This window comes from Terrapene carolina, unplaced genomic scaffold, assembly GCF_002925995.2.
Source record: "Terrapene carolina triunguis isolate 2854851 unplaced genomic scaffold, T_m_triunguis-2.0 Scaffold88, whole genome shotgun sequence".
In the NCBI taxonomy this organism is placed as follows: Eukaryota; Metazoa; Chordata; order Testudines; family Emydidae; genus Terrapene; species Terrapene triunguis.
This window is the reverse complement of record NW_020664439.1, coordinates 16,548,937-16,565,045: the sequence shown is the minus strand read 5'-3', so window position 1 is coordinate 16,565,045 and position 16,109 is coordinate 16,548,937. Positions and strand designations below refer to the sequence as shown.

General features: G+C 40.8%; 1 protein-coding gene across 1 annotated transcript in view; it reads left to right on the top strand.

The window, feature by feature from the left end:
* The window catches only part of SPHKAP (SPHK1 interactor, AKAP domain containing), a 122,249-nt gene extending 106,599 nt beyond the window's left edge, over nt 1–15,650 (top strand). The window contains exons 8-12 of the mRNA XM_024195211.1: nt 8,039–8,218; nt 10,347–10,433; nt 12,474–12,526; nt 12,622–12,806; nt 15,238–15,650. Of these exons, the coding sequence (XP_024050979.1) occupies nt 8,039–8,218; nt 10,347–10,433; nt 12,474–12,526; nt 12,622–12,806; nt 15,238–15,381 (649 nt within the window). The 3' untranslated portion in view covers nt 15,382–15,650. The remainder of the gene's footprint in view (nt 1–8,038; nt 8,219–10,346; nt 10,434–12,473; nt 12,527–12,621; nt 12,807–15,237) is intronic.
* The last annotated feature ends 459 nt before the right edge of the window (nt 15,651–16,109 follow it).

Sequence of the window (16,109 nt, the reverse complement as noted above, 5' to 3'; positions counted from 1 at the left end):
CTGACTGTGAGCTGGTTTATGCCTGAAAACCAAAGGTGGGAGGGAGTAAAAGGCTTAAACTATTTCAACCTGGCTTGCACTGCCCTCCGGACCCATAGAGTTGACATTGTCCATGTCCTCTATGCTTTGAGTCACAGGCAAGGCCAGATCTAGGAACGTGTGTTTTAGTGTGCACCTTATTGGTTCACCTGATGCCACTCTGCCTTCTCTCCTGCACCGATTAATCCTGCCTTGGCAAAAATCATCTTCACAGGTAACCATGTGGGCATGCACAGCTGGCTAACACCTAGGCTTAAACTAATGCTGCTTTTGTAAAAACAAAGACAGCAGAATTTGGCCTTGAACTGTCTCTTCTGTTCATTCACATAACTAGTTACTTGTGTGCTTGGAAAGGAGAGTTAGACCTCTTAAAACTTGGTAGTCAGCTCTGTGATTACATCTGTAGGGATGGGTACCTTGACAAACCTTGGGCAGGAAACAGGCCTCATTGAGCTGCTACTCTTCTGTAGTGAAATGAAAAGCTTGGCTTCTTTGGTTCAAAGCATGGATTTCCCTCTGTTGAAGAATGCTAAATCTGCTACTGTCTCAGTTTGGGAAAAATACAAGTCCTGCTATCTTGTAGCACAATCCAAAGGTAGAGAGCCTAATTTTAGTGTGTGTTGATCCTAATTTCCACTTGCAAAAAAGCAGCTGTATACTTGTACCAGTAACAAACAAGTGACAACCAGTAACAAACAAACAAGTGATTGTGTGGCAGGAGTGGAGACAGTATACAAATGTGGGTTGCACTCACTCAGTTACCAATGCATAGTTTGCAAAAGCACAACTTAGGACCTGGTTTTTGCAAACTTGGCCCTTAATAAAGTTTTACAATGGAAGGCCTAATTATTTTCTTGCCTGTCCAGAAACAAAAGAAAGAGCTAGTCACTCATATGAGTGAGTAGAATTTTGCAAGGCTGACTTGCTGTAACTTGAGGTAACAATTGAATGATGAATTGGGTGCTCAAGAGTTGCTGAAGAGAGGGGATTTTTCCTCCACTGTGTTGGCTCTGGATTTCAGGAAACTCAGAATACCCAGAAGCCTGTAGTTTTGGAGATTAATTTCGGATGGAGTAAATTCAGGGTCTGGCTGAATGTAGTTACATTATATTTATTGTTATATAGTGTGACCACCCAGTTTTCTGCAATGGGTAATCCTATGTTTTGACCAACTCCATCTGAACTGCTCCTTCTGTATAGTATAGAGGTTTAAAGCACTAGACACTGAACTATTATGAATATCTTGGTGGACAATCCACTCAGCAAATGTGTACCTGCTTCTGGTGTGGTTAAAGATACTGTTTGCTCTTTCCTCAGGGCGAAACCTGAGTTTTGTAAGGGTGAAGACAGATGTGGGGATTTTGTGACTTATGTAGCTCATCTGTGGTTGTAATATGACTTGTTAATGGAGGAAGGAATAAGAGACCTTGGCTGAAATTCTGGCTCCATTGAAGTCGATGAAAAAACTCCCATTGACTTCAGTGAAACCAGGATTTCACTCCTTGTCACTGGAGGCAGAGGAGGTCAGTAAGCTTTCAAAGCATAGAGATACAGGGATTGGTCATGCAGGGCTCACCACACAGGTAGGTGGGCCCCATGTTATTCTTTCTTGGTGTGTAGAGGGTGTGGGGAGAAGATGCCACTGGAGCTGTGGAAAGGAAGATGACAGAGCAAGGCTGTATGCATCTGTACAATTTACACATGCTTGGGGGTGAATTCTGTTTGTGTGCAGAACGTTTACATGTAGGTAGGTGAATTGAATGATGACTTGACTTATCCGCTATTGTCAGACAAATATACCCTGGTTCATCTGTGCCTTTGGTGAACAATTCATGATGTGGCCATGTGAAATGTACTGTAGTGGTACTGATGAAACAAAGTGGTTCAGTAACAGATTAATACACACGTTTCAGCCCAGATACTCCACCAGAACACCGAGCAGCATGTTCTCATTCTCCAGAAATACAAACTGTACAGACTTTGAATGACCCTCTGCAGAAGGAAAAGATAGAAAAGCTGAGGTTACATTACTGAAGTATTCCTCTTTCAAGTCTACTTCTGTTTTGCTTAAAACGATGCCATTGTTGTTTCGCTAACATTTAGTACTTGATATAACTCTTTAATAATGTCTTGTTTCACTTTTGGTTAGTTAATACAGCAATGGAGAGAGAAAATAGTTGGAAAAGAAATGTAATGTATAAGAAGCTGGGAGTGGTGGGGAGCTCCTCTGTAGGGAATACATTGGTCCCAATGCTGATCCACACACAAAACTCCGAGTGATTCTAATGGACTTTCTGTGTGTGAGGATCAGGACCACATGGAAAGACTGGCCAGACTGGGACATTGCACTTGCAGTATCTAATTGTTTAATGGCTCTAAAAGAAAATTAAACACTTGTTAATAACAAAAACATGGGGGATTATATGTTTAGGGCTATATATCAAGTGCAGCTGACATGGTAGTAAAGGGTATGCCTTGCTGCAACATTATCTAGCTGCTCAGCATGCTGAATGATAATGGTGATTGGTTTTGTGCTGAAAGGAGGACAGAGGCGTGAAACTTCTTGGTGGGCATGGGGAACCGCATGAAAATGAGGTCCATTTCTCAGTGTACAGCCCCCTGCGCATCCTACCAGCAACAGCACACCCTCGTGTGGCCCTGCAGGTACAATGTCCTCAGCTCTCTCGGTGCTTCCAGTCATTTACTCAGACCTGGGAACTGAGAACAAGATAACCCCTTTTTGGGGTCCCACTTATTAATTTCTTTTATAGAGTACAAAAGCCCCCTCTTTACTCCCTCCAGTCCAACACTGATAGGCATCCTGTCCCCAGTTCAGGAGTCCCGAGCCATCCTCCCAGGGCTGGGTTATAGTTCAACAGACTCACCCTCTTCAGATAAGGAGTCCACAGCTCTCCTCCTAGGGCTGGGTTACGATTCAGTTCAGCTGTAGTCCTCAGCCAGCTTCTCCTCTTGTTAGCTGATCAGGGAGCTCCATTCCTTAAAGGCCTGCTCTCACTAAGAGCACACCCCTCCAGCTGAGTTCTGGTAGCCTGTTATGGCCAAGTGTTCATTAGTCAGTTAGCTGCCAACCAGCCACCGAGGCAGATAATTGCTTACAAATAGGCCAAGATGATTAGTTCTCCTTAAAGAAGCCTGTCGCGAGTAGACTGATCTCTGACTACCCTTAAAAGGGACAGCCACCCTGTGACATTTCCCCTCTGGGTAACCTCCAAGGCCACAGAGGTTTCTCTGGTACTGATACAGTAACTTCTCAGGAGTTGTCCTGAGTGACAGAGCAAGGCGGGAGCAGATCCCCAAACTGTTATTTCATCCCACTCCAAAAAAATAGTGAATCCCTTTTGAGGCAGAGGAACTTCTGGGTGATCTTTCACCCTCACTCCAAATAGGCAGGGGTTCTTCAGCCAGATCTGTCGGTGATCTGGAAAGGCAATAGTACCAACATAGATAAAGATAAAATAATAGGCTCTGTATTTTCTGGTCACCAAGTTATAAAGCCAGAAAGCTACTGTTTCACCTTGGGTTAATTGTAATTCAGTTCTTGTAGCCATTTCATTAGCTCTTTCTTATTATGCATTCATTTGAGGTCTCTTTTAGGATTCTCATAAAACAGAGTCTCCATGCAGAGCAGATACCACAGTCCCCAGGGCAATTCTCTTGAAGTTCAGTTCTGCTCAGAAAAGTGAGTCCCTAAAAATGGCATTGTGGGGGTCCACATTATTGTTTCTTAGGAACTCCACATCAAGTGTGCAGAGTTTTAAGTAAAAACATTTTTTTTTAATCACCAGTGCTCCAAGCTCAATTTGGGTTCTGAGAGTCAAGCTGCGTTCATTCCTTCTCATGTACAATCACCAAAAAAATAAAAGTCCTGCATACCTAATTAGTCCTCCAGGGTATGTCTACACTGCCTCTGGGAGCAAGCCTCCCAGCCTGGGCCTACAGACTCGCCCTAGTGGGGCTTGCACTAGAGCACTAAAAATAACTACAGTAGAACCCCAGAGTTACGAACTGACCAACCACACACCTCATTTGGAACCGGACGTACACAATCAGCAGCAGCTGAGACAAATAAAAAAAGCAAATACTGTACAGTGTGCGTTAAATGTAAACCATTAAAAAAATAAAGGGAAAGTTTAAAAAAAGATTTGAGAAGGGAAGGAAACTTTCTGTGCTTGTTTCATTTAAATTAAGAGGGTTAAAAGCAACATTTTTCTTCTGCATGGTAAAGTTTCAAAGCTGTATTAAGTCAATGTTCAGTTGTAAACTTTTGAAAGAACCACCGTAACGTTTTGTTCAGAGTTACGAACAGCCTCCATTCCCAAGGTGCTCATAACCCTGAGGTTCTACTGTAACTTTGTAGATGCTGGAACTCGGGCTCTCAGGTTCACCCCAAGCTTAAGAGCCCAAGCTCCAGCCGAGCTGCAATGTCTACGCAGCTATTTTTAGTGCACTAGCATGAGCCCTGCTAGCACAGGTCTGGGGACCCAGGCTGGGAGGCTTTATCCCTGATGCAGTGTGGACATATTCACAGTGGCTTGTGCAACCACATAGTCTTTAATAGAGTTATGCTTATGCAAGTGAGGGCCAAATCTTTGCCTTATAATTAATCTATTGATGCATGAATCAGTATACTACCCAACTAATCCTCCCTACATTCTGTTGGCTCTGCAGTGCTATCAGGAATACAAGGAGCAAAAGCTTGTTTAAAGTAAGGAGATATGACTAGATACACACATGGAGCAGCTTTGTAAGGTGCAGCATTTCAAAGACATGTTTCAGAGTACAGCTGCACTTCGAGAATAAGGGTACGTCTACCGGCGGGTAGTGATCGAGCTATCGGGGATCGATTCATCGCGCATCGTGTAGACGCAATAAATTGATCCCCGATCGCTCTGCCGTCGACTCCGGAACTCCACCACGGCGAGAGGCGGAAGCGGAGTCAACGGGGGAGCAGCGGCTGTCAATTCCGCGCCGCGAGGACGTGAAGTAAATGATTCTAAGTCGATCTAAGATACGTAACTTCAGCTACGCTATTCTCGTAGCTGAAGTTGCGTATCTTAGATCGATACCCTTCCCCACCCCACCCCGCAGTATAGACCAGGCCTAAGGATCTGACACAGCATCCTTGGGGAAATGTTCCTCTTACTTTCTGTTTTGCAGTGTGCTGTCAACCCATCTGTCCAACCAAAAGATAGCTGGATTTCAATGGTAGTGTGAATAAATAGTTAGGGAAGCGCTTCGTAATCCTTCATGATGAAAGGTGCTATTGTTTATTTTATTTCCCCTTTTCATTTCCTTTGAATAGATTTAATGTTGCCTTAAAGGTTGAATGTTAGATTTTTGCATGTCATTTTGAAATAGCCAAATTTTGGTCAAAAGCTATTGAAAATTTGCTGGCTACATTTTGAGTTTTTTAAGCAGGATGTTTGCATTGTAAATAATTCAGACACTTTTTAATTAAACATGAAAGAGAACATTGGGGAGTAGCACAGTCAGTAGCTAGAATGTGTATGAGATGGCTTTGCACAAAGCATCTGTACTTTCAGTGGCGGAATGGATTAGGGAAAGAATGCATGTATCACATAAGAACACGTTCCTTTTCCAATTAGAGGTTCTCCAGTGACATTTAAGATGAAATGGGACTGACATTTGAGCATAAATTTGGTATGTTTCACTTCTAAATATGTTAATAGTGGGGTTTTTTTTTATCATGCATGTACTACACTTCTTTTCAGGGATTTTTATTTGACTCAGATATGTATCTTGTTTTTAATACTTTGTGATGTCTAACACAATTTATTTTTTACTGTTGCACTTTAAGAAATTTAACACCTCTGTTATGCAACTGGAAATACAAAGATAATAAGCATCCTTAAAATACTTACTGACAACAGGATTAATTTGTTTATATTTTCAAACCACTGTACAAACATTAAGTGCTATCCCATATAATTGCTAAGAATTACTGTTATTCTAAGTATCAGAGGGGTAGCTGTGTTAGTCTGGATCTGTAAAAAGCAACAAAGAGTCCTGTGGCATCTTATAGACTAACAGGTGTATTGAAGCATAAGCTTTCGTGGGTGAATACCCACTTCGTCAGACGCATGGGTCTGACGAAGTGGGTATTCACCCACGAAAGCTTATGCTCCAATACTTCTGTTATTCTAAGGGCATACAAAGAGATGTGTCCCTTTCCTCAGGTGATGCCTGGAGTGGACTTTATATGATACCTCTTTCCCTATCCCTACCCAACCAAAAGACATATTTTTACATGTGTGGGTTTAAACATCCAATTACGAATAGGTCATGATACAGGCCCATAATTTGGTAGTTTTAACATTTATGTGACATGGCATTCCCAAAATACAGTAACTCCTTGCTTAATGTTGTAGTTATGTTCCTGAAAAATGCAACTTTAAGCGAAACGATGTTAAGCGAATCTAATTTCCCCATACGAATTAATATAAATGGGGGGGTTAGGTTCCAGGGAAATTTTTTTCACCAGACACAAAACTATATATTATATAGACATATACACAGTATAAGTTTTAAACAAACAATTGAATACTGTTCACAGCTATGATGATTGTGAAGCTTGGTTGAGGTGGTGAAGTTAGAGTGTGGAAGAGGAAGGGATATTTCCCAGGGAATGCCTTGCTGCTAAATGATGAACTAGCACTTGGCTGAGCCCTCAAGGGTTAACACATTGTTGTTAATATAGCCTCTCACACAAGGCAGCAAGAACACGAGGGAGGAGAGACAGCATAGCAGACAGAGACAGACACACACCTTGTGTGTGGGAGAGAGAGAGAGATGCACACTGCCCCTTTAAGTAAGCTGACCCACTCTTAAGTGCATTGTCTTTTTAAGTGGATCAGGAAGTTGAGACAGCAGTTGCTGCCCCAAGCTCTCTCTGTCTCTCTCCGTCTGTTTCCCCTCCTTGCTCTATATGGAGAAGGGGTAAGCGGGGTTCAGGAGCAGGGGGGAGGGGGAGACCCTGACATTGGCCCCCTCCCTTCCCCCCCTGCACAGCAAGCAGAAGTCTCTAGGAGCAGCTCCAAGGCAGAGGGCAGGAGCAGCACATGGCAGTGGGGGGAGGGACAGCTGAACTGCTGATTGATAGCCTGCTGGGCGGCTGCAGCTCAGGGAACTTAGGGGAGTGGGGAGCTGATAGGGGAGCTGCTGGTCCACCCTGGTTACAAGCCCCCACCAGCTAGCTGCAACGGGCTGCTCTTCCTGCAAGCAGTGGACAAAGCAGGTGGCTGCCAAACGACGTTAGAAGGGAGCATTGCACAACTTTAAACGAGCATGTTCCCTAATTGATCAGCAACGTAACAGTGTTAACCGGGACGACTTTAAGTGAGGAGTTACTGTAATGAAAAGGCTCATTTATTTTGTTTTTATAATAATAAAAGCCATTTTTAAAGAGAATCTTACACAAATTCCAGTTAAAAATCTGGTCTAACAAGAAATGGTCTAGATTCTGATCTTGCACCATTTTATACTGCTGAACATTACAGTGATAAATTCATGGAGGAGGATAGGTCCATCAGTGGCTATTAGCCAGGATGGTAGGGATGGTGTCCCTAGCCTCTGTTTGCCAGAAGCTGGGAATGAGCGATAGGGAATGGATCACTTGATGATTACCTGTTCATTCCCTCTGGGGTACCTGGCATTGGCCACTGTCAGAAGACAGGATACTGAGCTAGATGGACCTTTGGTCTGACCCAGTACGGCCGTTCTTATGTTGACTTCAGTGGATTTACCCTAGATTTACACTGAATGGGAAAGGAATCAGTCCCCACGAGTATCTCCACTATAGCACAGCCAGAAATTGTAATACAAAACTTGAAACTGACTAAAGTGTCCTGCTGCTACTTGGCTCTTTGGAAATCAAGCTCTCCACTGCCTGAAGGTTTGAGACTCTAGTTTAAACTCCTACATTTTTCACTAACCATATCAATAATGCCTTTTCTTGCAGTGTTGATACTAGAAGCAAGCCAGATGCTGAACTCATGGTGGAAACAAAACCAGCTGAAGACTTTCCAAACCCTCTCAACAGCAGCGATGAAAGCACAGGCAGCTGGTCCCAGCTAGTTAATGATGAGGACAATCCTGATGATACAAGTAGCTACTTGCAACTCAGTGAGAGATCCATGAGGTATCTGCATTCTATTTGTGTTTGTTGTACAATAGGGACTAATCACCAAGCTAAAGGTTTGATGATTGTGTGTCAGAATTGTGAGAGACGTGCAAGGTGTAATCAGAATGTACAGAAACACAACTAGCTACAGAACGTGTCTTTTGTTTTGCAGTGCATGTTCTGGTTCTTAGCCAGGTCTTTGTATACATTAGTAGCTAGAATCCTACACAGAAAGAACTACTCAATCCCAAGCAACTGCATCATGCCCCTACAATGAAAGCACCACCGGACAAACTAATTACTGTAAACTATGAATTGTTTTATCTACTGCTGCTTGCAAACATGCTTATTCAGGTATCTTCTTGAGTAATTTACATTTTAGGATGTTGTACAGAGCTCTCTGTTGATTGGGATGAACACAGAGTAAAAAATTAGAGCCGTTTTGTGACTGGGCTTGTATGGGAGCACAGGAAGTTTCTCCTTTCCCTAGAGTCCCTAGATAGGGACAGCTTCGATGTAGCTACAGGGAGTAGAGGGTCTAGACTAGGCCAGCATCACTGGTAGCATTAGAGTTCCCAGCCTATATACCCACACAACTGAACAGCACAGTGGGAGCAAATTCTTAAAGGATGACAGTGTGTCTGTTACAGTGTGTCCTTTTCTGAGTTAGCAGGTGCAATTGTAGCTGACTTGGCATATTTTTTTCTTGGGATTGCCACTACAGTGCCCCACAGTCTGCACCCCTGTCAAGGCCAGACTTCTCAAAAAAGTCATCTGGCCCTTAGAGTTTATATACAATTATGTTAGTCTGACTGCCCTCAGCCCTTTAAAGATTTACTATTTACTAAAAGCTTTTCTCATGAACTCTTAGGTAAAGCTAACATTTTTAACCTGTTAACCACATCACTCTCCTCAGCATTGTGAAGACAAAGGGGAAAGTACTATATTGGGGCGGGGAAAAGCAGAGAGTCTCTGAATGTCATATAGCACTGCTGGGTTAGTTGAAAGAATGTTGAACTGGGCTATGTATATGAGTTTGGGTGAATGTGCATCTCATTATGTACATGGGCCCAGCCTTTAATAAATTCTTAAATGTGAGAAAGCTAATATATTGTGCCTCGTGGCTCTTCCCACTGAGAAATCAATGCAGTAAGCTAGAGTGCACCAATCATTAACACTCTGACTTTGTAAAAGTTGATGGCAAGAGGTACTGCATAGTCACTATTTTGGTGTGAGAAAAATACTATAGGAGTTTTAATTGAAATAGACTGGTTCAATTTCACCCCTACTACATAGGATAAAAAATTCTCCATTGTTGGTGTTAATATGCACTGGGGTCAGTAAATACACAGCATCTTGGTTGTATAGTTATGCGGACGGAGTGATAATCTAATTTATGATGGTGTCATACAGTAAAAAGGCATTATCTTATCAAACATCCTGAGATGGAAAGATTCATTCTTGCAATGTAACCAAAGAGAATGCTTCCAAATATTATTGATCCCACTGAAAACATTGGCCCTGGTTGAAATCTCAGTCTATTTCATACTGGACAGCAAGACAAGACAGATTGCCATTATACCTGTAAATTCCATCAGATTCCCTGCAGTGTTCAGATGGTATGATTTACTGCACTGAAAGAGCTGCCTGTGTTATGGGTATGGAGTTACCCAGAAGGTAAGTAGTGAGGCATGCAGAGAGATACCTTGCCTTACCCCACCATGTTCAGAGGTATTTGAATCTCCGCAGGTGTACCCAGGACATCTCTAACTACTTGATAGTCATGCTGTATAAAAACTCATGCAGCTTGTTTTTCTGTCAAAGGTTAGATGTTGGACTAAAATTCACATATCACTGCATAAGCCATTAACAAGATTGGGTCCATTATTTTTTTTCAGTTCAGAGTATGACTGGATACTTGACTCATCTAGAATTATTTTAAACATGTCAGTATCCTTGTTCCTGGGAATCATTTATTGAGCAAGATTGGAGTAATATGCCCTGGTTTTGTGTAACCTGGGTTTAGAGCAGTAACTCTGTATACCAGGGGGACATCACATTCACTTTTCTTTGCACATTAATTAGAAAATGTATGGATCTGTGGTAGTGCAGACTGGCACTAATATTTAAACTTTTGCTTTGTCAGCAATGGCAACAGCAGTACCACTAGCAGTCTTGGCATTATGGACCTGGAAATTTATCAGGAAAACATGCCCTCTTCTCCTATGATTAAGTAAGTAGCCACTAAAATGAAGTCTAATATTTAGAAGTACTATTCCAATTTCAGCTGAAAATCATTTATATCATCCAAAACGTGCCAAACACCTGCTTATCAGTGCTTCTAAGATGCTGTTTAAGCTGTCCTTAGTCTTAGATAAATGCACATGCAGGTACCCTTATGCAGAGTGACAGTACTAGCTTATGGTTAGGCTGTTCCTGGTGGACACCTTGAAGGATATATATCCACCATGTGCTTTGTTTAAAGATAGAATTAACTAAGTTATCCACTTCCCACTATGTGAACGCTCCTCAAAAAATAACTTTCTCAAAGGCTTCTCCTAATAGCAGTTAAGATCAGGATAGCAGAGTCAATGAATTTAAGCCAAGGAAAGAGAAATCATAACTTTCTTTACAAGAAGATGTATAATTTGACCCAAGACACTCCTTATCCACTGTCTCTGGGCATGATTCTACCAAGCTTGCTCAAGAGCAATAAAGTTATAAAGAGATGTACAAGTACCTGCCTAAAGATTCTAGTACCCTGAAACATGGTATAACCTACTGGTAAGTCGTAGAATGCAGTGGTATAATTGTAGAAATTAGTATACTGTACATCATGCAGAGAAGATAGGCGCTTTGCAAAGTCACCGTGAGCCCCAGAAACTCCTCACCATCTACTAATGGATCACAATCCATTTTAGATCACTAAGGATCTAGCTTCTCCTGCTATCCAAAAATTCTGACCTTTTTGATATACACATATGCCAATCACCTTTCTGTAGAATTGTAAATATTCTGTTTCAACTGAGGATGATAGCCGTAATAAAACATTTACACCTTTCTGCCAACACCATGGAGTGCTGACTGCTGCCCACAGACACTTCAAACTGACGCCTTTCACTTACATATGAAGTGCCTGTAGAACTAAGTGTTCTCAATCACTAGCCAGCTACTGGTGAATTTACCAGATACCAGCCAAGAAACTTGAGATTCTGTGAAGACAGAGGTCAGGAAAGGCAAGAAAAATAAGGCAATCTGTAACTACAAAAGCAAGGATCAGACAGAGAATAGTTTGATATTGAAATAGAAGATCTAAGAAGATTTTTAATTGTAGATTCATGAATGGTGTACATATGCCAAGGAATTGCCTTACACTCATGATAAACCATGCAGTGAATGCTGCTATTTTAACCTTTTCCTCATATATGGCAGTGGCTACCAAAAAAAATGTATATGATCTTGCTTCCATGTAACTTTCCATTTAAGACTGGGATTTTGCAGTCTTTTTGAGGGGGATAATAGTAGTTCTTCTAGCCAAATGCTACCCATGCACAATTTCCCTTGATTAAGTAGAGGATGGGATCCTATGTAAATCTATACAGTGGATGCTATACCTCTGCAAATATCACTGCAAATATCAAGTGGCTGTAACTTTATTACCAGATGTACAGCCTTCTGCAATATGTAGATAGTGGGGACCTACTCCTCCAAAAGGGAGGGTGGGGAGCCCGGGGTTCTGTGACACTGAATCTGGAGTTTTCCCCCTGCTGTCTACCAGGAAAGCATAGTGGTACATATGAAATGAGGACCCCTTGACATTTTTGGAAGATATTGAAATAACCCAGTTATCAAAACAGAGCTGATATGCTAAAAAAAATGACAGTTCCTGAAGCCACTAGTTCATTATGGTTACATACAGCTAAGACAGGTATAAAAAGAAGGCAAGATTTAAAAAGATGCAGCATGGGTGGCACATGTCACAAGACTTGTAGTTTCTTACCCTGATTACACAATGGGCAACAGTAACAATATATTGATTTTCATGAAGTGTGATGTACAAGGCACTCTGCAAGCAGTATGTCATACTGTGGGGATAACATTGTGTAGCATGTACCCTGATTCGCATCTCTCCCCATACTGTTTATCATTTTTGCAATATTAGACATTAAAATTTTACATTATAAGACAAATTCATCACCTCAACTCTAATGAAACAATGCTTTACACTGTTCCTAATATTACTAACAGGCTTTGTTGTTGTTTTGTTTCTAAGTGAATTAGCAGAAGAAAAGGCTTTCCTTAAAGAACAGCCAGAAAACATAGAGGGTAAGTGGAATTGTATCAGTTGTGACATAGAAATTTGACTTGATGTAGGGCTTCTGAGGTTAATACACATAATTGCATAGTGACTCCTTTTTCAGAAAGCACTTCTGGACTATCAGTGGAAACAGCCAATTGTCAAAAAGACCTACTGGTGATAAACTTTGACCTGGAGCCAGAGTGCCCAGATGCAGAGCTACGAACCACTCTTCAGTGGATAGCAGCTTCTGAACTTGGAATACCAACCATCTATTTTCAGAGATCTCAGGAAAACAGAATTGAAAAGGTAGTATTTACAGTGTAGGGCATAACATCAATGTACTTTAACCTCTGAACTGTAAATCAAAAGTTTGTAATGACAACAAAAATGCTTCCCAGCTGTTGTATATAGCTCAAAAGAATAATCACTTAAAATGAAAAGAACAGGAGTACTTGTGGCACCTTAGAGACTAACAAATTTATTAGAGCATAAGCTTAAAATGAGACCTCCTCAAATAGAGAACAGTATACACCAGTGAAGCAGATTTCACCTATTCAGGTCAGCCATTCCATTGCATGAAAGTGACAGCTGCATAAATCAGGACAGAGTTAACAAAAAAAGACCCTTAATGAGGATGTTCTTGGACAGTGCCAAGTGGTTACATGGAGTTTAACAAGCACCATGCAAGGTCTTAGTCTCCACTTAGGTCCCACTTAAGCCAGTTGGGGAAAATCCTGATCCCACTGATGTCAGTGGCAATAGGAGCAGAATTTGATATGGGACATAGAGTAGTGCATAAGACTCTGCAGGGATCCCATACATTGAGGTAAATTTCACTTCCAAAAACTGAAAGAGGGCCTTGTTTACCAGTGCTTCACTTGGCATTGGTCCCGATAGTGGCTCTACACCAACACTGAACCGCCCCTATTCCAGGGCCACCCTGCTTCAGCCCCAACACATTAGAGCTACCTCAGACATGACTGAGCTCGTGACTAGTTGCCCAAAGACCCAAGGAGCAATTCCTGCAGATGGGAAGAGTTGGAGCACAGCTGTGTGCTGAGCATACCTCCTTTTCCACAGCCACACACACTCAGAGAACTTCCATTTATTGTTTATTCTGCACAATGATTAGGGTTTTTTCAAGACTTTTCAGACTGTTTTATAAAATCCATAACAGCCTCTCCTCTGAATATGAGTGTTTAATTGCAACAATCAGCTTTCCACGAGGGTACTTACCCCAGTTAAAACTGATAGTCTTGCAGGACTGGGGCTTTAGCTACTAATTAAACATCACTTTTGCCAGCCACCTTTGTGAAGGCATAACTATCTTTAGATGGAGAAGCAGACAGATTTTAAACCTTTTCAAGTTTCATTATGGGGTTTTTCCAAAGCATCAAAGCATGCAAGCTCAAAATGGCCTCCAGCACTGTGGGCCCTCAGCTACATGGAGGATGTTTCATATTCCAAGGGCTTGCTTACTCCCCCTTAATGATAACCACAGGATGCCATTTCAGACAGTTTATGACTGCCAAAACTGTCCCTTTCCCAGGGTCAGCATTAAAGGTTCCATCCAGCCACCAGGTTTACAAAAATGTCAGGGTATTTAAATAAATCAATGAAAGAAAAAATATTACAGTCAATATTTTGGCATTTTAAAATAATATCTCTGGGAAGATCATTTTATGTAGCAGAGATATTGTTTGGTATTTCTTGAGTACATGCATTTGGGAATCATAAACATAATTTAAAATGCATTCAGCAGCAACTGTCCAAATTGCATCTTATTTAAGAAGCAGCTGTCAGCTTTACTCATGTGCTTTTGCAAACAGTTAATTCAATTGCTAAAATGCACTAGAGAATAATGAAGTACATCCTGCCTACAAAGCTGCTCTTGGAAATCACGTGCTTATTACATATAATTAAAATACATATTAAAGTTTGGGACTCAGTATGTAAATAGCAAACAGCTACATGAACTACAGATACACAATATTTTCTTGTGTGGTTTTAAACTGGAAGATGTATAAAAAGGAGCCTAATTAGTTATTGATTGTGAAATTCAAGAAAATGAAAAGCTTTGATTTTCATTTCCAAGCCTGAAAAAAGATAGGCCAGATGCATGACATTATGAAGTCCTTTATTAAAATAGGAAAGCACAAAAATGGATACAATGTAGGATTTTTTCCAGCTGTTTAAGACTATAAATGAAATGTAACCAAACAAGAATACTGACTATGATAATGAAAGAGAAAAGTATTTTTCCTTCAAATCTAAGCTCTTCAGGTTAGATCCCTGGGGTTGTACAAGATACAGTACCTAAGATTTTGATAATGGGCTGTCAATATCATGGAAGGTTGTAATTATTTATCAGGATTAAAGATCTCACATAGCTGTAAACAGGAATAACTTCACTAATTTCAGCAGAATTGCTCTTGATTTAACTGGTGTCATTAAGAACAGAATCTGGCTCTCACAGATTATAGACTTTCAGAAATGAAATGCAAAGTTTCCAGATGTCCAAAAGTAGACATCTTTCAGATCCATATTTTATAGACAGACCCCTCAGCATATTGCAGTGCTATTGTGTGTATGCAGTGCCTGAAACAGTGGTGTTCTGATCCCTGGCAGGGCTCAGTAATGTCATCATACTCTGAAGAGTTATTTGCATGTGTTTATTTAACAAAAGCTGGTTAAGAATACACAATGAATGAAACCCTAAATGTGCCATTTTATCTAGTTTCTAGATGTCATGCGGTTAGTTCACCAGAAGTCCTGGAAAGTGGGTGATATCTTTCATGCGCTGGTACAATACTGCAAGCTACATGAGGAAAGCAGGGAGAGGACACCTAGCCTCTTTGACTGGCTTCTCGAATTGGGATAAGAAACCTCGTAAATGTTTGGCATTTTCATTTTAATCCAGCTTAAGTGGCAGTGGTTTGTGTAATGCTCTAATTTTCAAACATCAGTGCATAAAACGAGCAGAGATATAGAAACTCTGCAGACAGTGCACACAACTGTACACTGAGCAAAGTGAAATCAAGGTGCACCATATACTGTTATATCATGTGGGAGAACTTTGACATATTGTACTTTCGGATGTACTGTATTAGGAGAGGATGGGTGTTTTGCCTTTGAAGTGAATGGATAATATGAAGGATGGATGAAAATAGGATATATTTCTATAATCAAATATTCTATTAATATCCTTTAATTATTTCAATCAACTGAAATGGAATTATACACTAACAACATTCACTTTTTAAAACACTAATATGTGTACAGGTTAACTATTAGAACACTAGCGTTTTCCAGACGGACAGCCAAATGAATGCATAGGAGGATGTGCATCTTTAGATAAATAATATAGATATAGATATATAAGTATTTTTTAAAATCCTCACCGTGTCTAAAGGGGTAGAAGACTTTGAGCTATTAGACCTTTACAGGTAGATGATACAATAACAAGCTGCTGAAAATGCATTTATAATTTCCTCATGTGAGACCACTTATTTCTTCTCCATAGCCTTTCACCATTCTTGTGTTTTTCTGGAGGAACTCTCAAATATTACTCTTTAAAAACATTCTGATTCCTTTCCATTTTAATCAGAG